The 22522-nt window shown below is 40.3% G+C and overlaps 1 protein-coding gene across 7 annotated transcripts; it reads left to right on the top strand.

Annotated features, from left to right (window-relative positions):
• Nucleotides 1-712: 712 nt before the first annotated feature.
• ubap2l (ubiquitin associated protein 2-like) lies at nt 713-22472 on the top strand. 7 transcript variants are annotated; one of them, XM_043217811.1, is made up of 30 exons: nt 713-764; nt 2453-2590; nt 3991-4068; nt 4493-4603; nt 4793-4967; nt 5948-6043; nt 6122-6167; nt 7707-7751; nt 8088-8194; nt 8331-8390; nt 8469-8521; nt 8599-8684; nt 8962-9142; nt 11108-11309; nt 11390-11715; nt 11822-12015; nt 12269-12389; nt 12483-12522; nt 12678-12873; nt 12958-13024; nt 13240-13567; nt 14188-14276; nt 14360-14413; nt 14532-14613; nt 14731-14951; nt 16459-16564; nt 18406-18555; nt 19765-19832; nt 19915-20109; nt 20834-22472. In XM_043217811.1, exons 2-30 carry the CDS (start codon nt 2495-2497, stop codon nt 20927-20929), a joined length of 3669 nt encoding a protein of 1222 aa, XP_043073746.1. In that variant the 5' UTR covers nt 713-764; nt 2453-2494; the 3' UTR covers nt 20930-22472. The 7 variants fall into 7 exon arrangements, with proteins under 7 accessions (XP_043073746.1, XP_043073745.1, XP_043073748.1 ...); XM_043217810.1 differs by lacking the exon at nt 713-764 and adding an exon at nt 783-946; XM_043217812.1 differs by lacking the exon at nt 713-764 and adding an exon at nt 784-946 and having other exon boundaries at nt 11822-12000.
• Nucleotides 22473-22522: the final 50 nt, after the last annotated feature.

Raw genomic sequence — 22522 nt, 5'->3', positions numbered from 1 at the left:
ATAATATAAACCACTCTTCCTATCATTATCTGTCTGTGGCCAGTGCTCAGAAGAACACTAGCGACATCTAGTGGTGCAACTACACCCAAACAAATGCTACTGACTTTCATAAGAAAATCCAACAGTTTGCAGTTATTATATATATTGTGACACAAACAAGAGAATTAGGGCCAATCAAAGCATTGAACTATTGCCATTTTGTAATATATAATGATGCAATCAAAAAGTGTCTTGTAGTAACAACTACTCGATGTTTAAAAATTTATTGCATAATCCAGTTTACTCAGTTGCTACCCAGCACTAAGTACTTTTATTTTTTTTAGGTGTATGTAAATAATAAACTACCTAACCTAACCTAACCACCTACATCTACATTTGGAGCCATGTTACCTATCCTGTTCCTTTTTATTGATTATAAATTAATCATTTAATGTCATGTTGTAAAAATAAGGTGTGTGTCGTGTGTATTAGTATCAACGATCAGGTGTTGTTTTGCATAACAAATGCCCAACTGCAAATACAGGGTAACAGATTATATATTGCATAATTGTGTTTAAGTCGTTATATACATATATCTATATATATATATATATATATATATATATATATATATATATATATATATATATATATATATATATACACACACACACACCACACGTTGTACGTTGTCATCACGTGGTCGCGCTCCGCGCGTGAAGCCGCAGTGGCTGTGATAAACCACGTGACGCGGTGATCCGGGTGTCAGTGTGGAAGAGAAACAGGTAAATTTTGAGCGTCTCGTTTATTGTCTGCGCGAGTCGGCTCGGCCTTGTTGTCAGCTTTGGGGAATCGATTTAGGACGCGAAAGAGTTCGTGTTTTGTTTCCGTCTGATTAGGAGGTCGATAACAAAGCCTCCGTCGGTCGGCGTTATCTCCACATTTCTGACATCCAGCCGGGTCTTTGGTTAGTACCTCGCCTGTTGTTCATTTTTATCATTCGGGGCCTGCAGGCCTCGGCGAAGCCTCGGTGTCGAGTGTGCAGGTGAACCGACGGGAGTGCGCCTCACCCCGGGGGGCGTGTGCCTTCCAGTTTTACAAACGCAAAATATCGTCGTGTCGATTAATCTATCGAACAATTTACCCAACTATTCGTTCATCTACGCCGAGAAACCATATAGTTGACTAGTAACCGGAAAAGTTTAATTTTCGGCCAGCAAGCATCATGATGCCCGATAGCCGGCCATGAGGTTATAAGACGCGGCCAGAGCGGAAGCCACCCATCATCTAGATGTCGTCTATTTTATTTAACGTACTAATAACATATTAAGACTACGAAAAACAGTGCGCATGTGTTCACATCGTATCGTTAGACCTACACGTTTGAGTTTATGTCGAGTTGCTTTTCCAAGGCCCATCGCCTAGACTTATCAATCATAGTCCTTCAACTCTTTACGATTTTTCTCTTTCTATAATAAACCAAGTTTACACAGTTGCTTGGTTTTAGTCGGTACGTTAATATGGGATTACCAGGATGTATATCCAACGTAGTGCACTACAGGTAATGTAGTTTACCTGTTGGATGCTTATTTTACGGATAGCTTGAATACTTTCAGGCAGTGTTTACGTTCCAGTGCATTGAAATAAACGCCGTTTGTTTGTTTTTCTTTGTTGCATTTTTTTCCTTGTTTTATTTACTGTACAGAATAGTGTAAGAAATATGAAATTTACGTGCTGATACTTTCACCCGTGGGCTGTGCGATTGTGTTCACGTCTCCAACATGGTCTCTCAGTTTGACAGCTTCGCCCTCGCCCAGTTCAAAGGCCGTTGAGGGTTTTGTTTGTTAGTTAAGGCTCGTCCGTTAAAGCACGTCGCCCGTCTGTTTTCCCGCGGCCGGTCCCGCGTGTTTGGCTGATTTCGTGCGCGATCTAAAGTGCGCAGTTGCTTTCTTTGACCGTATGCCCCGCATTTCCTTATGCGCAGAGCTGCTACAGTGGGCTGTTTGGCATAACCATACGTGCAATATTTCTCAACCTGCCGCAGGTGGACTGCTTTCGGCGTAATTTTTAATCGAGATATGAAGGGTTACGGTGTTTTGAAAGAAGCCTTAAACTGAGGATATTAAGCGCGTTTGTGGTCGACCTGTTGCAGCTTGGCTTGTGAACGGTATTTGCTCTTGTTTTTCACGTGCCGTAATTGCGCAATTTTTTTTCCGAATTTCCTAGAATTTAATTTCTATTGGTGTTCTGGTAAACTCGAGCAGTCGTTTTATGGGTAGCGCGTCAGGCATGCGACGATGTATACTTCCAGTTTATGCTCATCAAAATGGCCACACGTGGTGTAACGTTCTTATTTGCATGCATATTTAATAATAATGTGGGTTTGTCGAGACCATGTGCTGTTTTTTGCGATTATTTAAATTTTTTTGGAGAGTTGTCGGTAACACTTTTTCCATCTGCTTCTCTTTTAAAGGTGTTATTCCTTTGTAAATACTGTTATTTGTATATACTGTAAATGATGACTTCAGTGGGCGGAAGCCGGACCCGGGGCAACTGGGAGCAGACGCAGGGTCAGACACAGAGCCAGTCACAGCACAAGCAGAGGCCCCAGGTAAGTTCACAAGCGTTAGGTTGTATTGATGAGTTTTTACCGCACCTCCAAAGCCCCCTTTAACCCCCTAAAAAAAAAAATCTCCACTTAAAACACAGTAGTCTGGTGTCAGAAACCTCAACCAGCATGTGAATGTTTTAAAAAAAAAATTGAATGTGATACTTCATTTGACTTTTTTTTTTTTTTTTTTTTTTTTTCCTCCATCTACCCAACACATTTATGGATGTTACATGACTGAATTATGACAATTTTACTTTTTACGACGACTGTGTCAAAACAAGGTCAATCCTAAATTAAATGGCATTGGGTGTTAATTTTAAAAAAGGCAAAATCTCCTGTGACTTTAATAGGCAAGTAATGTCATTGCGTGTGGTTTTGCTTGCTTGGAGAACCAGCACCATTTCGGCGGAAAACTTGTATCGGTGACATTCATCAGTTTGAGCCTTTTTTCTCTGAGTCACTGCAGTCTATCACTCATTCTTCTAAATTAAATTAAGGGCTTTAGAAATAAATCATAAATTTATGCCCAAGCAAATGCTAAGCCTGACCTATTTTTCCTCGGCTGTATTCTGGCCTGCTCGGGTGGAGGGGCATACACAGAATTTTATCTAAAAAAAACAAAACATTTTATGCACAGATTTAGCCTGGTCCAAGACGGTCTTGACTAAAAGCAACTTGCGCTGACACTGATCTAAAAATGTCAGTGCCATTGATTTGTGTCAAGATGCACATCTGCTATGTACGGTGACGCATTTGGAAAACCCCCCCCCGAAAAACTGTCTAAATGTTGTTATAATTTAAAGAAGGCCTAATCCAGGCTTAATCTAAACCCTGACTCTGAAAATGTCAGATATTTGTCTTTGCAACAAGTGGATGTATTATAATTGATCATGTTGGAATAAGGTTTTATTTTTTTGTGTAGCAGTTTAAAAACATTGAGAGGTAATTAGTTGTGCATGTTTGATCTTGATAACTTAAAGGGCCAGATTTACTAATAAATCGACCAATTTAAGAAATGGACCGATGGAGGTGGGTAGTTTTACAGGTGACTTACAGAGTTAAAGAACAGGCATAGCCAATGTATTTCCATAATGACTAGTAAACTGAATACCTTTTAACCTAAATAACTATGATTCAGTTCACTCTTTCCATAAATTTTCCATATGAAACGGAAATGCATACAAATGCCTATCCTGTAAGGCTAGCTTCAAAAATGACCATGAAAAATGTCAATATTTTACTGCATGTATTTAGTAATTCCTGACCGTTTTTCAACGCCAAAAGTGCTGGTCCAAGCTGTTAGTATATCTGGCCTCAAGATTCGACTTAAATCCTACTCCTAAATGATGATGATTTCACAACAACACAGACCTTAACCATTTTTTTTTTGTTTTGTTCAGGCCACCGCTGAGCAGATCCGACTCGCGCAGATGATCTCGGACCATAATGATGCAGACTTTGAAGAGAAGGTCAAACAGGTGTGCTGGGATGTCAGAAGTTGGCTCAAAGGAAAATAATGGCATCTTCTGCTTTACCCCCATAAGAACATTTGACCATAGCTTTTCCTTGCGTTTTCCTTGCATTATTCCAATGTGTCTATATCCAGTTTCATTCTGGGTCACTTGGTGCACACACAATTTCCCTCACTGCTCTCGCTATAGCTCTGATGGGGACCATCTGTGCTAGAGTAAAGTTTGAGCTACTACCGGATGCTCTCTCTTGGTCTCACTCCGAGTTAGAGAGCAACATAAAGCTCAGACATCTCATAGTTCACTCCAAGTTTCCATGAGTCCCCTTAGCCACTTCCGTTTTTTTTTTTCACGTTGCCTTTCAAATCTATATGGCATATTTGATACAATTACATGACATTTAAATGCTGCTTGCTCTTTTTTTGTTTTCTAGCTGATTGACATCACAGGAAAGGATCAGGATGAGTCCATGATAGCGCTTCACGACTGTAATGGAGATGTCAACAGAGCCATCAACGTTCTGTTGGAGGGCAGCCCTGACACTGTGAGTTGAGGCTTAAGTTTAGAGGTGGAAAGGTTCGTGTTTGTTAGAGGGGAAAAACACGAATAAATAAAAAAAGATACCAGTATGTTTTATTCTATTAGTATTTACATTTTATTCAAATTCTTAGATTTCTCGAATCCCATTCCATCTATTTTTTTTTCCATGTTAAATTAGCTCTTTGCTTTGCAGGACTCGTGGGAGATGGTTGGAAAGAAGAAAGGCGTTTCAGGTCAGAAGGAAAGCGCACAGACCGATGGAGTAGATGAAGGGAAGGAGAACCGAGAGAAAGGGGGAGAAAGAGATGTGGCACGTCGCAGAGGAGGGGCCCCGCGGAGGGGCCGTGGAGCCAGTCGCGGGCGAGAGTGTGAGTGGAGAGATTACTTGTGCTTTTGTAGATACTCCTAATTTTAGTCTTAAATACTTCATGCAATAGTTTTTCTATTAAATGAGCCATTTCACCTTGGGCAATTTAAGAGAACTGTACTTTCTTAGTCTGCAGTCAGCCTTTTCTCTGCCTCGAGACAGACCGCAGCACACCACAATCCCTTCACCGCTCTCTCTGTAGTGCTGAAGGGACAGTGTGTGCCACAGTAAAGTTTGAGCTGCTACCGGATACTCTCCCTCAGCTTCGGTCTGAGCTAGAGAGCAACATAAGGCTCATATACTGGGACTCAATCCAAGGTTTTTAAACTGTAATTTGACTTTGAGACCCGTTTAGTCTTCAGTGATCATGTGATGTACAATGATTGTATTCTGACTGATGGAAAATGCATTCACGCGTGCTTTTAAGTCAGAAACCTGGGCTGGCCAGTAAAAGTATGTTAATTAAACAATAGTTGCTATTCCTAAATGCAGAAAGAACGAATCATAAAGTATTAGCCAAGCATTTTGTTGCTCCTGGCTCTGTGAAACTTCAGTTTTCTGATGCTTTTAAAGTAGCTGCTATTGACGTTTCTCAACTTAAAGCTTGTGCTGCTTAATGCATCTGTTTCTGAAAAATTAAGCATAACATCCAAGCAAAGTGTCTTTATGTGCTGAGACTTCTGGGGGATCCTCCAACTTGTTCTTTTTGCAGAATGCCTTTTATCTGTTAAGCATGTTTTATTGGATTATTGAGTTAGGCCAGAATAATTAAAAACATGATATAATTTGGTCATATTTCTTGTTGAAAATGAGGAAGCTGGAATGTTGTTAAACACAAACTGAGACTGAAATTTGGGCTTCCCTTTTTTACGTTTAAGTTTTAATAGTAGGGCAAGTTGAGTCTTAAAGAGATTTTTACACTTATTCCCTCTTATCTTGTGTAACTCCCCAACTCCATGTTCTTTTGTTTCTTCTCTTCAGTCCGTGGGCAGGAGAATGGGTTGGATGGGGCCAAGGCAGGTGGAGTTGCAGGCAGAGGAACGGAGCGAGGCCGTCGGGGAAGAGGCAGAGGAAGAGGTAAGCCCTACAGTTGATAATGATTAACTAAAATGAAAATGGGTAGAGGTTTTGGTTTGAGTACTTTCTGTCCTACAGGTGGAGCTGGAAGACGAGGAGGGAGGTTTTCAGCTCAGGGCATGGGGTAAGTTTGTGTGCTTCCACTCGGGCCCATTCTTTTTGCATGTTCTCTAAAGATCTCCCAGAATGTCAGAAGTGCTAATGGTATCCAGCTAAAATTCAAAATCTTGTGCTTCAAAAACATGTAAAGTCTGGTGCAAGTTTTTACTAGAGAAAGCTGTTTTGTTGAGTCCAACCTGCTGGGTTTAAGGCCTGCTGCTGTGCTTATCTTGAGATTTTGTGTGCAATTCAAGCCTGTAATCATGTTTTCTATGCAGAGGTTTAATCAGGTAAGTAAGCTGCTGCAGGGTTTTTGCTGCTTTTTGGTGCTATGCTTTATTTTTAGGATTGGAAATACAAATAGAAAGGGCACACTAAAAATTTGTAATTTGTATTGCTGTTATCAAAATGCCACATCAGAGTGTACAGAATGTCTGTTGCATTCGATTTGATATGAAAATTAACAAGACAAAAAACATAAAACATAAAACAATATGATATGGAAGTGAAGCTCTTATGTTTTATATCTGGACCTTTACTTTCTTTGTCAACGCAAGTAATACGTTTGGATTTGGAAAGATCTGGTACTTTTATTTAGCAAGACTGCACTGTGATCCTGAAATATTGGAATAAAAATTATAAAAAAATTTTTGTTGTTGTTTTTAAATTTTGCAATATTTCATGATGCTGGTATTTTAATTTAAAGTTAAATAAAATTAAATAATCAAAAATTATTATTAAATAATAAATAAGTGTTACACTTTTCAAAAACAAAAGCAAAAAATAAACATTTTACTGTTCTTGATAATGGTTTCAAAAAAATGTATATGGCTAAATACATGACTTTTTTTTTTTTTTTTTTTTTTTTTTATTATTATTAGTTTGAGAATAGCTTTTGGACAATTATTTTAGTCAAGTGAATGTACTGTGATCTATCTTTTAGTAAAAATAAAGATATAGATTCGTCACCCACTCCTAACAGTAACAGACGCATTTAATATTTTAAAACTGCACTTAAGGCAGGTATAAAAATGTCTGTCTTTCATACTGTTGTTTAGCAATACAAGGATTTTCAATGTCATTGTAAACGTGTAGTTTAGCTTTTTACTGCAATGTTTAGTAGGCTAGAATCTAGTCATGTCAGACCCCTGGATCGGTTTTCTTTTTCTCTCAAGGCCGTCTGGTCTCTTTTCTTCGACTTGCAGTCAGGCTTTTTAACTGGCCCCTTCCGCTTGTTTGGTTTGAAGTGTGCTTTTGAATTTTGCATGTTTGGTTTTCAATTCTTGACCTCTGAACTTGCAGAGTACCAGTTTAGCCTTGTTTGAGCTGACAAGTCACATAAGTGTAGCGGTTTCATTCTAAAGCGTCATCTTATGCTCCTACGCCTATAGAGCAGGTGTGGTAATTTGACCAGCTATGGACGTGAGCATGATGGTTGCCATCGCTCTAGCTCTGTCTCTGTCTCGTGCAACACACTCAAGCACAAATTTGTTCGTACCATGCACCCCCGTCTTTCTGCCTGTGTTGAGTTGCTTGTAATTCTCCCTGTTGTTTCTCCCTAAAGCCAGATTGATAAGGGCCCCAGATATGATTTGTCAGGAGATGAGAGGTGAGTTAAATACATTTATGAGCGTGTTGGTTTTGTTTGTGTAGGATCAAGGGGTTTATAGTGGTTAGTTATTGAAGAATGCATCGGAGTTTGAGCTTCATATGTTTAGTTTCCAGTGGTTTGGTTGCCGGGTTTGAGAGTGAGTGAATAGCACATTTGCGTCTTTGGTATAATTGAATTTAGAACGTTATGACATAGGAGTTTTTTTTTAGGTCATAGTGGATCTGTTGGAGTGCTTTTTTTGCATATTTTTACTCATGGTTGCTGCTGATATTTCTTGCCTCCCTCATTCACTCAATGTTCCCTCAAAAACCCAAATTTTAATTTGTTTTTTAGTACGTTTAACCCAGCGGACTACACTGAGCCAGCCCAAACGGAGGAGAGCTACACAAGCGGCAGCACTTGGAGTAACACAGGCAACCTGGAACCCGAGGATGGAAACAGTGAGTGATGCCACAAGTGTCTCTTGTAAACCCCTCCTCCAGCTCCTGACAGTGTTGACATTTCAGGCTGTAGTACACAGTCCGTTTAAAACGTGCATGTAAGAGTTTCTATTCTGACATGGATCTGTTTCCACAGGGCTTGAGTTTACAGGTGGAGAGGGAACAAACTATCCTCGAAAGTTTGACTCGGCCCCTGGTGAGTATTGTACTGGCTGCGTCTTTATAATTTGTTCACCTGTTGTCTTTGCAAGTAAGCTAACTGTCTGTGTAACAGGTGCTTGGAGAACTGCCACAGAAGAGTGGGGCATGGAGGACTGGAATGAGGATGTGAGTGTTTGATCAGACCAAAACCTGCTTTTCAATTTAAGACCAACCAAAACTAACTCTTGTTCTCTGTATTTTAGTTGTCAGAGACCAAGATATTCACTGCCTCCAGTGTGGCATCCATGCCCATTCCACAGGAGAATGTCACCATTACTGCTGGACAGAGGTAAGCTGTGGAAAATGAATGTGATCAGTGCATCATTTATTATTATTATTATTATTATTATTTATTATTATTTTAAGAATTTTATTAAATTATCATTATGAACAATATTTTTGCGCAAATTACTTATTCAGTCATTCATTGAATAGGAATGTGAGTACAACTTAATTTAATTTCTTTTATACAAAAAACTACCTAAAATATTTTAATGGTAAATGTTAAAAGTCAAGGATAAGAAATATTTGCAGTCAAGATTTACTAAAACCTGCTTGATGTTCAGGATTGATCTGGCAGTGTTGCTGGGGAAGACGCCTCCCTCCTCTTCCTCAGAGGCAGAGCCTGTTTCGCATGAAGGCCCACAGCCGTCATCTCTGTCTCAGTCTCTGGTGTTCAGCAACTCCAAGCTGACAGCATCACTGTCCCAGTCCTCCTCCAGTGCTCCTTACAGCCAGCACAGCATGGTAAGAAAGTCACACAGGTATTCAGTCATTCATTGAATCAGTCTTTCATTTTCCTTTTGCTTTTAAATAGTTTAAAAATGTAATTCAAGCTACAACAAAATACAGCGTAGAACTTTTGATGAACAAAATTAATAAAAACAAACCATGCTATATGCCTTTATATAAAATCACAAATAACTTGCACCGTTTAAATGGGTATACAAAACTAAAAATCAGTAAAGAATTTATGAAATGTGGTAAACCCTTTGGTCAATGAAAGAAAAAGTCACAATCAGAAATAACTGTTATCTGACAAAAGTAATAATAAATAAAAATTTATAAATGTTAACCAATGAAAGTCAGACATTGTTTTTCAACCATGCTTCAACAGAATTATTTAAAAAAATAAACTCACGAAACAGGCATGGACAAAAATGTTCTGAAAATAATGTGGATTGATCATTGGGCTCCAGTAATCACTGTGTTGTTTGGTGATAGACCACCTCGACATGGACCAGAGGAAGCAAAGGAAAGAGTTGTCTCAAGAGGAAAGAGACAAGCATGTTAAAGGTAAAGGCTATAAGACCATCTCCAAAGCAACTAGATGTTCCTGTGACTACAGTTGCACATATTATTCAGAAGTTTAAGATCCATCAGCCAACCTCCTGGACGTGGCCGCAGGAGGTGTGACAAATCAGATAACTAACAAAAGAGCCAAGCTAAAGAGATTCAGGTGAACATCACTGAACATCAGTGTCAGATCCATCCTGAGCCAAAGTGACTACCTTACCAAGGAGCCAGCATAAAAAACAAGACATGCCAAACTACATGTTGACAAGAAAGTCTGGGACACAGTGGACAGATGAGACAAAAATCAGTTTTTAGGCACATCAGCTGTATGTTCACAGATCGAAAAAATGAAGCATATCAAGAAAAGAACACTGTCCCTACTGTGAAACATGAGCTCTGTTATGTTCTGGGGCTGCTTTGCTGCGTCTGGCACAGGGTGTCTTGAATCTGTGCAGGGTACAATGAAATCTCAAGACTATCAAGGAATTCTAGAAAGAAATGTACTAGCCAGTGTCAGAAAGCTTTGCGCAGGTCATGGGTCTTGCAACAGGACAATGACCCAAAACACATAAAAACACCCAAGAATGGCTAAGAGGAAAAAATTGACTATTGTAAAGTGGCCTTCTATGAGCCCTACCTCAATATTGAATCTTTGGAAGGAGCTGAAACATGCAGTCTGGAAAAGGCACCCTTCAAACCGGACACAACTGGAGCAGTTTGCTCATGAGAGTGGGCCAAAATACCTGCTGAGAGGTGCAGAAGTCTCATTGACAGTTACAGGAAGCGTTTGATTGCAGTGATTGCCTCAAAAGGTTGCGCAACAAAATATTAAGTTAGGGGTACCATCATTTTTGTCCAGGTCTGTTTCATGAGTTTATTTTTTTTTAATAATTCTGTTGAAGCATGGTTGAAAAACAATGTCTGACTTTCATTGGTTAACATTTATAGAATTTTATTTATTATTACTTTTGTCAGATTAAAGTTATTTCTGTGACCATTGTGAGTTTTTCTTTCATTGACCAAAGGGTACCAACAATTTTGTCCACGTCTGTATAACATTTATTAGCTAAATGTTTTTATTTTTATAAGTTTGATGGCAGAAGTCTTTTCAAAATCCTAAGTATTTTAACACGTGGTTTTGCATTTAGTTTTGAAACTTTTTCCTACACCATATTGTCTTTTTCACCTCACTCTTGTTGATCAACTCTCCTGGTGATAAATAAAATCTGATCTGTGCTCTGCATTGAGCAGCCACATTCTGTTTTAATTCTGTTCTCTTGCCAAATTAAATTGCTATATATGTGTTATAAAAACATTTACTGTGCATTGGCATCCAGAACTGGTTGTTAGATCTAAAATGTAATTTTTTTTGAAGGCAGCCTAGACATTGGAGTTTTGTCTCTGTCCTTTCCACAGGTGAGCATGCTGAGTAAGGGTTTTGGTGATGTTGGCGATCCAAAAGGAACCACTGGAGGCTCCACAACTGGTTCTCAGTTTTTGGAGCAGATTAAGACGGCCCGGGCTTTGGCCCAGCTAGCAGCCCAACACTCACAAAGTGGCCCGCCCAATGCTGGTCCATCTACCTGGGATACCAGCCCCACTGCACTGGGGCAGTATGGTAAGAGGAGACTGGGTTTGAATCGCTTATAATTGTTTGAACCTTTTTTTTGAACTCTTGTTCTTTTGCTTTGTCTACAGATATGAAACCTCAAGCAGAGCCTGTGCACAGTCCCTTCACCAAACGGCAGCCCTACCAGCCCACCTCCACTTCCTCAATGATGGATGCCTTCTTACAGGACAAAGCCACACCTGCTTCTACCACCTCGACCCTGCCTCCTCAGTCCACCCCATCATCATCATCATCATTGCCCCAGACAGTCACCACCCCGCTCTCCAAACCCTCGGGACCCACCCCAGGTCAGCAGAACTCCTCTAGTCCAGCTGACCCACAGGCATCCAGCCCACTCCCACTGCAGCAGCACAAACTCAAACAGCAGAAGAAGAGGGCTTCCATCACAAGCAAGGTCTCAATTCTCCTAGTTCATTGTAGTGAACATTTTCTTTGTTGTGATCGACCAACTTTGGTTAGAGTTGATCAGTCTGTTTATTCAAATGGTGTGATTTTTGCAGATTCCAGCCCTAGCGGTGGAGATGCCAGGCTCTGCAGATATATCTGGGCTCAACCTGCAGTTTGGAGCATTACAGTTCGGCTCTGAACCGGTGCTTCCGGAGTACGATGCCTCGGCAGCTGTTGCCACAACGACACCAGGCAACCAAGGCCAAAACAGCCTTTACACAAGTGCTAGCAAGTGGGTATCATGTCTGTGAGAGCATTTTTATTTTTTTTAGACTAAAGCTTTTATCTAACACTTATAGTTTCAAACACAGGTTTGCTTCATGTTGCTTTCCATAAATATACAGAGATACTTGCAACTCGGAGATGCTGAAAACACTGGGTCATTAGCTGCTCCTGTCTAAAAAGCATTAGGCCTACGTTGCAGCATGATTTTAGTTTTATTTGGATTAATCATGCTGTAATGGTCATAACATGTTGACGTGTTTCTGGTTTGTCTATAGTGAGCAAGCAACAGCCCTGTCCAATCCCAGTCAGATGGAGCTTTATGAGCCAAGAGCCAGCCAGACTCGGCGCTACCCTCCTTCGGTGTCCTCCTCACCACAGAAAGACATTCAGTCCAAGGTGAGAGTGAGTCTCAAAACAATCAGCCTGGGTTCGTCAGTATTTTATGCAAATTACGCTTCATCCAAGCTAACCTTTTCATTCTGATTACAGAATGGGTTCGGTTCGATGCAGACGTCACAATCTCTGGAAGGTAGAACTTGAGAATTCATAGCAGCAAATGACATTACTGCTACACATGCTTGTAATCAACCAAATGTTGTCGTCTGTTGGTGTGGACACTAGTTATCACTCTTGTTGTAAACAAGCCTCATGCAATATTGTTAAATATCCTATTATCTTTCCTAGCTGCAGCAGGCTCTGCAGTGGCCGTGAAACCATCGTCTGAATCAATCGTCCCACCATCGGTTTCCAACATATCCTCACTGGCTGACCCTTCATCAGGTCCATCTTCCCTGCTGACTACATCCAATCAGACGCCTCTCAGTGCTCTTGGACATGAAGACCCCTCACCCAGCTCGCTGGCACCTCCTCAGCACAATAAGTATGGCATTTTGTTTTTGATTTTACCTTTGTCTTCCTGGATACGAGAGATGCTAATCATATTGCTAATGTTGCTTCCCATCAGCTCTCTCCCTACACAGCAAAACAGTTTGGCACCTTCTTCAGTTCGCACTTCAAACACAAGTCTGCTGGTGAGTTTGCAACTAAATGTACAGCTCGAAGTCAATGTGAAATCAGTATTGTCTGTTTCTTGTTTTGCACAGCTTGTTCTTTTTTTGCAAATATACTTGATCTTCCTCTAAAACTACTTAAGATCATTTAAAATCTTGCTCTATTCATGAAAGCATTGTTTTATTTTGTATAAATTATTTTTTCATCTTGTTTGCTCACTGTGATCATTTCCCAGCACCAAAGCGTGGATGGCGATTCCAGCTTGCACTCCTCGTCATTCTCCTCTGTCTCTGCTGTGGCTCCTTCAGTTCCCCCACCTTCTTCAGTTAATTCAGCAGCCCCTGTTTCCCACAGTGGCCCTGTTGCCCCCTCTTCATCTGTCAGTTCGGTCTCAGTGCAGTCTGCACTTGGCCCGGTTAGCAGTCTGACCATGGGATTGAACAGTGGTGCTGGTGTGGCTTCAATGCCCCCCCCTATGGCTGCTGCATCATCATCATCATCTGCTGCCTCGGCCACTGCAGTACCTTCATCTGCCTCATCGTCTCGCAGCACGGCTGCCTCAGGTAAGAGTACCATTACATAACATTACACTTGCTGTGAGAGTGTTCCATAGGGTGCCATCTGAAAGACTACAATTGTCTAGTACATTTGCATTTTATTTTTTTAAACCAAGCAAAAAAAATTGCTGGTTTGTGGTCTGAGGAGGAAGTACAGATGTACCTATCATTGACCATCGAGAAGCAGATCCTGCAAGTGCTTGATGGGATGACACTGAATGTTTTTCAGGAGGTCGCTCAGTTCTTGGCCATGATGTGTATAATTCTCCCCACTTAAAGCGGTACTAAACTGCAGTGGAAAAGCAAAGCAAGCCATGCTGAATTGCACCACGCAGTGGAAAAGTGCCATAAACACCTAGCAGCTGTTCTGTGTCTCCACCCATTTTCAGAGACAAAACATACATGGAAATAAGTATTTTTATACCAATTGTGTATTTGGAGAAGAAAAAACCCCCACAAAGTTACTTGAGCTTTGGTGATATTAATCTATAGTGGGGTGCCCAACAGCGCAGAATCATTATGCATCATTTGTCATGTACTGAGATGTTTAAACACCTTGGAAAATGCTTGATGTAACAGGATGAAACCATTTCAGTATTTGATTCTATGGTTCTTCATCTAAACAGGGAAAGCTCCTCCAAACCTGCCTCCTGGAGTGCCGCCCCTGCTGCCCAACCCTTACATCATGGCTCCTGGTCTGCTTCACCCATACCCAGTAAGTGTTTTGTCCTGTTTTTTTTTTTTTTTTTCTCTGCTGTTGTCACTTCTATACTCTTCTAAACCTCTTATGTCCTGCAGCCTCAAGTGTATGGCTATGATGACTTACAGATGCTGCAGACAAGGATACCACTGGTGAGGGTTTCTTCCTGTTTGATTAGCTAAAGTAGTGGATTATAAAAGCAGCGGTGCTGGATTTGTTTGTGGCATATAAGGTTGAACCACTTTTGTTTTTTCCCCCCTCCTCCTGAAGGATTATTACAGCATCCCATTTGCTACTCCAACCACAGCGCTGACTGGCAGGGAAGGCAGTTTGACAAGCAACCCTTATTCTGGTAAAAGGCGCTCATTTGATTGGTGCATTGCATTCAGTGTCTGGTGAAAGGAATCTAAATGTTTTAAACCAAATGCTATGTTTCCTGAAAAACATTTTTAATAAATCTTACTCCTAGCTGGTGATCTGTCGAAGTTTGGCCGTGGCGATGCATCATCTCCTGCCCCAGCCACAACATTGGCCCAGCCCCAGCAGACCCAGACACAAACGCACCATACCACCCAGCAGCCCTTCCTTAACCCAGCCCTTCCACCGGGATACAGCTACACCAGCCTGCCCTATTATACTGGTGTGCCTGGTCTGCCCAACACCTTCCAGTACGGCCCTGCCATGTTTCCGGTAAGAGTTCATAATGTCTTTTCACACAGCCAGGTTGATGCGTGTCTGTGCCTCCTCAAAACTCAGTGTAAAGACACAGCACAGCTTAAAAGCCAGACCAAAGTGTGCATGCTTTGACTATGGGTTAGGGCCTCTAGTGTCAAAGTATACAGTTGTAACTGCAATGTGGATAAATGTTTATGGCACCTCTTTGAGAAGCTTTAAGCAGTCTACATAAACACTGCCACTTCAGTAGCTTTTCTGTGCCACCTTTGTAAACTAAATTTGGCTTAACCTGAACCATATTACTGCCTAGCCATATTTATTCAAGTTTTACGTCCATAAATGAGCTCTTTAATTTCCCAAATTTTCTTTAAATTACTAAAATTGTTCACCATGTCTGACTAAGCATACCCATTGAGTGGACATGGAAGATGCATTTACTTTTTTGCTTCTAGAAAAAAAAAAATTCAATTCAAGAGCCCCAATCTACAAACGGAAGGGAAAATCTGTGGGGGGAAAAAGTGATTGGGCTAGTTTTGATTTAAAGGGATCATATTATTCAAGTTTTCCTTTCTCTTTGGAGTGTTACAAGCTGTTAGTGCATAGATAAGACTCCTAAAGTTGCTAAGACTAAAGTCTCAACAGGAGACATTCTCAACAAGAGAGATTCTGTGCAGGAGATATTTTTTTTTTATTCTCGCTGTAGTGTTGTTGTCAGCGCCATGTTTTGGATACGTTCTTTAGTTGTGAAAGTGAAACTACTTTGTGCTTCCAAAAGAGGACACAACTAGAAGTCAGTGGTTAAGTTGTGTTTACGACACTGTTCCAGACCTGTTCAACACAAATATTTAGAGTGTTCAGCACATTTACAGAGGACTAATTTCTAAACCCTGGAAAGCAGCCTATGCTCTCTGCACAGAGACTGTAAAGTGAGGCAATTCCAACTCTACAAAGACTGACTCCATCCAACCTTTAACTTACATTTTCATGTTAAAAAGACCTGCTGCTTGGTATTCACATGCAATTTTTGAGCACCATAGGGTTATGCTTGTTTGTCGTTTCTCTGATCACGATTACAGACATTGTGTTAGGTTTACGAGGTTTGATTTGAGACATAAAAAAGGTATAAATAATATCCAGTAATTATGTCTAGATGCATCAAAGATCTCATTTGTAATGTTTTTGTGTCATAGCGCCTGGACAGGGCATCACATTATGTTAAGGGGCGTAACATTTCTGTCAGAAACTTGTGGCATTCGGCCAATCACAATGCACTAGATAGCTGGCTATTTTTTTTTTGTACAAATCTACCCATTTCAGAAGGTGGGGCTTAGAAGAAATACAATGTATAGTATGTGGAAAATGTTTTTTCAAACGTAAACTGCGTAGATGCATTACATTACACCAAATACACAATGTTCTTTTTAGCAACATCATATGAACCTTTAATAGTCGGGCTGCTCTTGTTTTGCTGATTAGGCAACCTTGCTGTGGTTTAATGGACTGTTTCTGAATGTTCCTCCAGGTGGCTCCTACCTCCTCCAAACAGCACGGTGTGAATGTCGGTGTCAATGCGTCTGCAACACCCTTCCAGCAAGCTAGCGGTTATGGATCACATGGATACAGCACTGGTAATGCATATTTTTATGTTCATGCATCATTTAAAAGTGGACAGATGCATTAACATTCTTGCCGCCGAATCATCCTATAATTAGCCTACCGTTATGCTGAACTTTTAGAAAAACACTACGGTAACTATTAGGTCTCGTAGACGTCTTGTTCCAGAAGGCTGAGTTTTCAGATCATGTAAAACGTAAAAGTAGCTCAGTCATCTCTAAATCAGACTTGGTCAGTGCAAGGTTTTGTTTTTTGTTGTTTTTGTCTGAAGTTGAAGCATGAGACTGTGCATCTTACGGTAAAGGTATAATCCACAGTAGTGCATCTTGGAAGTTTGGGTTTGCAAAACCAGATGGCTTTGACAATCACAACTGCGCTGCATGGAATGGTTCTTTGTGGGGTAATTTTTAAACATTTGTGGGTTGTACTATTGGATTGTCCTGGACTGAAATCTATCTTCAGGAATATGGTCTACTTTGAACATTAAGAACATATGATAGCCAATGATCTACTGTATTTAGTGATTTACACCTCATTTGAACCGTTTAAGGTTTGTGCACAGATAGGCTTAAATAAGAACTTCATAGTGGTGCATATGGGTGGGTTTCTGTGGAACCAGTGACGTAAGGAAAATGAGGTGGGAGGGAGGTCGCTTGGTTGAGGGTGGTGGGTTCACACATGCTTTCCACACGCTGCTTGCTTTTAAACTTCCACCACTTTTGAGCACTTTTTTTTTTTTTTTTTTTTTTTTTTTTTACCTTTCCATCCCTTTGCTCTTACTGTCAATCTCTTTTTCTTTAGATTCCTTTTTTCATTATTCTCTTTTCACAGATTCTTCCATATTCTATTCTTCCATATTAACTTTTCATTCCACCTTTTCCATTTCTTCAGTGATATTTTCCAGCTTCATTCCTGATTTTTTTTTTTTTTTTTTTTTTTCTCTAGTCTTTCCATTTCCATCACTTTATTTCCTGACTTATGTTCTTTAAACGGGGATAGTTCACCCAAAAACAAACATTTTGTTTATCTGCTTACTCCAAGGGCATCCCCAAGATGACTTTTTTCTTTTTTTTGACTCAAACCGTTGAAGATTCATATAATGCAAGTAAAAGGCACACAATCTTTTGAGAGTTAAAAACAAAAAAAAAAAAAAACATGCACAGACACCCTGAAGCTCGTGACGATACATTAATGTCCTAAGACACAAAGCTAACAGTTTGTGCAAAAAGCAGAACAGTACTTTTTTTTTTTTTTTTTTTCTCTATGAAACACCACAACATTCAGCCTGGCGCACATAATATATACACAAAAGTATCCTTGCATATCTCGGCCCATAGAAATGCTAACAAGGCATCTATGTATATACATCTATGTGCCAGTGTTATGTGTTTTGCTTGAGGTTAAGAATGAGTTGGACATTGTGGTATATTAGAGGTAAAAATTCAGTTTCATGCGCAAAACCGTTCGTTGCATCACAAGCCACAGGGTTTCATTTGGATTTGTCTGCATTTTGTTTTTTTTCCTCTCAAAGATTGTGGCCCATTGATTTGCATTATATGACAGACAGACTGCAACGGTTTTGAGGTAAAACAATAAACAAAATCTTTGTTTGTGTTCTACTGGAGAAAGTCACCTACATCTTGATGCCATGGGCATAAGCAGTTACAAATCAAATATTTCAATTTTGGATGAGCTATCCCACGAGTATTCTTTTTTGGTAAGGCCCCTCCCCCAGCTTGCGGCGTCCCTGCCTCCATCCCAATGTCCCGCCCCTTCACTCCTCCTCCCCTCTGGCCCTGCCTGGTGTGTGTCTAATGCTGTGGGGCTGTGGCTGTGTGTGTCTGACCGTTTGCAGGCTATGAGGATTTGGGCCAGGCTCCGGCAGGGAGCGGGGATTTCTGTAAGGGCGGCTACGGCACCGCCGTTGCCGCAGCCGCTGCTGCCGCCGCCGCCGCTGCTTCTGCGCAAAACAAGCCCGCCAGCTCCGTCACCGGGCCCGGAGTGGGTGAGTGCAGCCTCACGCTAAAACCCCCATTTTTCCTTTTTCCTCCTCCCTTTTCTTTCTTAAGCTCTCTCTCTCCCCTCATTTGCTCCTAACTTACTACTGGTCAAGCTTGATGAAGCCGTCACGTGCTGCCTGGTCTCGAATGGAAGGAGATCGGGAAACGGTTTCACTAGGAAGGGTGGAGAACATGGAAGTCTCTCTTTCCTTGGGTAGAACATCAGGGTTGTTTCTGCTGTGACTTAAACCGCCAACATGGTGACAGTCTTTAAGACTTTTCAGAAATGGTGTCCTGATGGACTCAGTAAGCCAACTGCCCAATTAATGCTTAGATTAGTGGAATCGTTTGAATTTCTTCTTTCCCCTCCTGTAACTTAAGGTATTTTAATTCTGGTCAGCAATGTTTTTTTCTTTGAAATGGCCTAATGTTTATTGTTAATGAGGTAAAATCAGTTCTGATGAGCGGTGGTTGATTTCTTTCTCAAAGAAAATGCATCATTGTGTTTTGTTTGTGTGTGTGTGTGTGTGTGTGTGTGCATGCTCTGTATTTTAAATTGCGTATGTTGGTCAACAATATGATTTGCATAAAGTTATATTAATTGGAATCTATCATTGGGAATATTGTAACTAAAGCAAAACAATTTAAATATACTTTTTTATAAATGCCATATTTAGTATCTCTAAATGGAGTGGTTTATTTGAGAGAGCAATGTTGTTGTTTTTTTTTTTTTTTTTTTTTTTTTCCAAATGTCTTATGCTCAAAGGTATTTACCTTATCCTCACTGACTCTGGACTGATTCTTTCATCTTACCATTTCTTCAGCCACTTTTTCTTAAGTCTTAAGAACACCTAACTCGTTTGCGTTGGTTCAGTTATTAGTTTTAGGTGGTGTTGTAATTACTGCTTGTGTACAATTTTGTGCCTTGTGCAAATGACATTACAGATGTTGTCTGTGTGTGGATTTTCTTTTGAATTTTCGCCTATGAATTTGGAGCCACAGATGTGCACTTTTTACACCAAATTTTCCCAAAATGGAACACGCGTCTATGCTTTCGCCTTTTTAAATATACATTCTTCATTTACTGAATTGATCACTTTCGTACTACTAATCATACACGAGTCCGCTTGAGACAGACAGACCATATACTGCTAAGTGATGTTTTGGTACTTTCAGCCATCACCATTTTGTGTTTTTTGACTTTTCTGCTTTAGGTGTCTCCGTGACATCAAGCAACACGGGAGTCCCTGACATTTCAGGGTCTGTTTACACAAAGACGCAGGTGAGCATTCTCGTCAGGATGATGTGTGTCTGTTGTTGGATTTAACTTGGTCACCAAAAGTGTCTTAATCTGACCTCCACAGTCTTTTGAGAAGCAGGGTTTCCACACAGGAACCCCCAGCGCTTCCTTTAGTTTGCCCTCAGCACTTGGGAGTGGCGGCCCCATCAATCCTCCGGCGGCGGCGGGCTATGCTCCTGCCCCTTACATGCACATCCTGACCCCCCATCAGCAGCCCCACTCTCAGATGCTCCACCACCACCTGCAGCAGGATGGACAGGTGAGATTGCACCATCACCTCTGGTTTTGTTTTTGTATCTTGTCTATATACCAGTCGAAATATAAGTTAAGGAAAGAACAAGCTTATGATGATGATGATGATAATATTACTACATTTTATTTTTAATTATATTATTGCTGAATTCAAGTGCTTCGCTGGATCTCACAGCTCTGTTTAGTGCTCGCATGATCAGTGAGTCTGCTCTAGTCAGCTAGCTCCATGTGGCGCGCTTCAACTGAATTGAGCCATTTTGTTCCGCCTTTGTTGCATAAACAAAAACATTTGATTTTGAGGAAGATTATATCCGCAGCAGTTTTGTTTTATTATTGGTCCCACTTTATTTTTGGTGGCCTTAACTACTATGTAAAAATCATTTGGCACAATGCGCTTGGTGTACATGATTTTTAAAGAGAAGTACATAAATTGTTGCGTCTATAAATTCTGTAACTACATTCATAATTACTGTTGACCTGATCCTTACACTTTAACCCAACTTTAAACCTACCCATACCACCAAAGCTGCCCCTAACCTTACCTGTATCTCACTTTAATAGCAGCAGAAGTATTTTGCAGTTCAGTATGATAACAAGTACATTGTACATAGAAGTTAAGGCCACCTAATATAAAGTTTTTTTTCTTCCAAAACGCTATAAATGTGCTACTTTTTTCATTATTTGAAATATCGTATTTAGTTTATTAACATGTCAGTTGTTTCCTCTCTCAGAGTGGCTCTGGACAACGCAGTCAGAATGCCTCCCTTCAACAGAAGTCACAGATCAACAAGTCGGGATACAACAGCTATAACTGGGGAGGCAATTAATACCCTTTCCTGCCCCGTCTGGTGTTCCAAAGGCTGGATTAGTGGAACCTTTCCTTTCTCCCCAGATATCTCCCCCTTTTCTCTGTCCTCCACGGCGCTTCCTCTCCTCTCTCTGCACGGTCACCCTTCAGTACCAACCCCATTCCACTGGTGGCGCTGTCCTAAGAGAGATATAGCACTGTAAGGCGCCGCTTGAAGAAGGGGCACGGGGGAGAAGTCTTGATGGGGAGTGTGATCTCGCGAATATATGGATAGTTACTTAGGCCTTCATGATCGGAGTATTGAGTATTTGGAGTTTGTATTGTGTTCAAAATACAAAAAAAAAGTCCCCCCACCCCCCCAGTTTTTTTTGGGTTTTTTTGGCATATGTAACATAGTTCTGTTTTCTAAATGGACAAAAGTTTAGTTCCCCCGCCTCCTTTTTCTTTTTACTGATGGATAAAATGAAAAGGAGAGGTTTGTTAGAGGGAGAGAGGGCAGTTTTTTTTTTTTTTTTTTTGTTTATTTCCCTCCTGTCTGCTTCTTGCTTGATCAGCACCTGTAATTCAAATGTACATGCACCTCCTCTGTTTCTCCCCCTGCACTGAGTTTTTACCAAATTTTATTTTGGAAGAGAAGATATCACTCTAAATCGCCTAGTGCAGTTGTGAAGTTTATTTTTTACCAAATATAAATGGATATATGGAAAAAAAAAATGTATAGGTGAGTTCACAGGCTTCAGATCTGTACTGCGTGTATGTGTGCATGTGTGTTTGGGTTTATTTTGTGTGTGTGTGTGTGTGGAATGAATGAATGAATGAATGAATGAATTGCATTGTCAGGGTGGCCAGTATAAGAATGTTGTACTTATAGAATAGGCTTCGATTTGTATTCATTTTAATTTCTTTATTGGAGCCTTATTGTACTCTCCACATGTGAGAAGTGCACTGGTCACCTTATACTTTCAACTTTTTTCCAACTTATATTTTTTTTTGGGTCCTCCATTAACCACCCTTCCTGTAGCAGGGAGACTGGATTATGTTAAGGCATGACTTTTGACCTCTGTGATTTGCCATAAGCGCGTGTTTTTTTTTTTTGTTTTTTTTTCCTTCATTTGCGATGGGATTCATAGGTCACCGTTTTCTTTAGCCACCCTGTGTGTTTTTCCACAGCCATTGTCCTGTCACACCTGCAGTCATTCTCCCCCTGAAATGTGCCACCTTCTGTCCCCAAATATATTCTTTTAGTAATATGATTATTAGGAAAGTGCTGATGGACAGAGTTGTACTATGGGTATTTTTTTTTTCCTCCTTTTTTCTTTTGTCAGTGACTTTCTTTTTGTACTGTGCGTTTTAAAAAGATTTAAATGGAAAAACTTGTCTTGTACATATATATATAAAAACACAAGTACTGTAGTCTATGTTTGTTTGATGGCTTCTTTTCTCCCCTCTCAAATCCTTACACACAGACTTGTTAGCTTTTTTGTTTCATAATGTTTTTTTATTTTGTAAAAAAAATATATATAAATATTAAGTAAATAAACAAGAAAAAGACATTTTCATCATTTTTGGATGTGAATGTCTTTTTTAAGAAAACTGATTGTGTGCCTTTTAA

This window comes from Puntigrus tetrazona, chromosome 19 (genome assembly GCF_018831695.1).
Source record: "Puntigrus tetrazona isolate hp1 chromosome 19, ASM1883169v1, whole genome shotgun sequence".
NCBI lineage: Eukaryota > Metazoa > Chordata > Actinopteri > Cypriniformes > Cyprinidae > Puntigrus > Puntigrus tetrazona.
The sequence above is the reverse complement of the archived record's forward strand: the minus strand, read 5'-3'. Positions and strand labels throughout refer to the sequence as shown.

What these genes read in the sequence shown, in the direction of transcription:
- ubap2l (XM_043217811.1), top strand. Translation starts at nt 2,495, where the DNA reads ATGATGACTTCAGTGGGCGGAAGCCGGACCCGGGGCAACTGGGAGCAG. An exon ending in TGGAGGGCAGCCCTGACACT is followed by an intron (nt 4,604 to 4,792) that starts GTGAGTTGAGGC and finishes TTTGCTTTGCAG; the next exon opens with GACTCGTGGGAGATGGTTGG. An exon ending in AGCAAGTGGGTATCATGTCT is followed by an intron (nt 12,016 to 12,268) that starts GTGAGAGCATTT and finishes GTTTGTCTATAG; the next exon opens with TGAGCAAGCAACAGCCCTGT.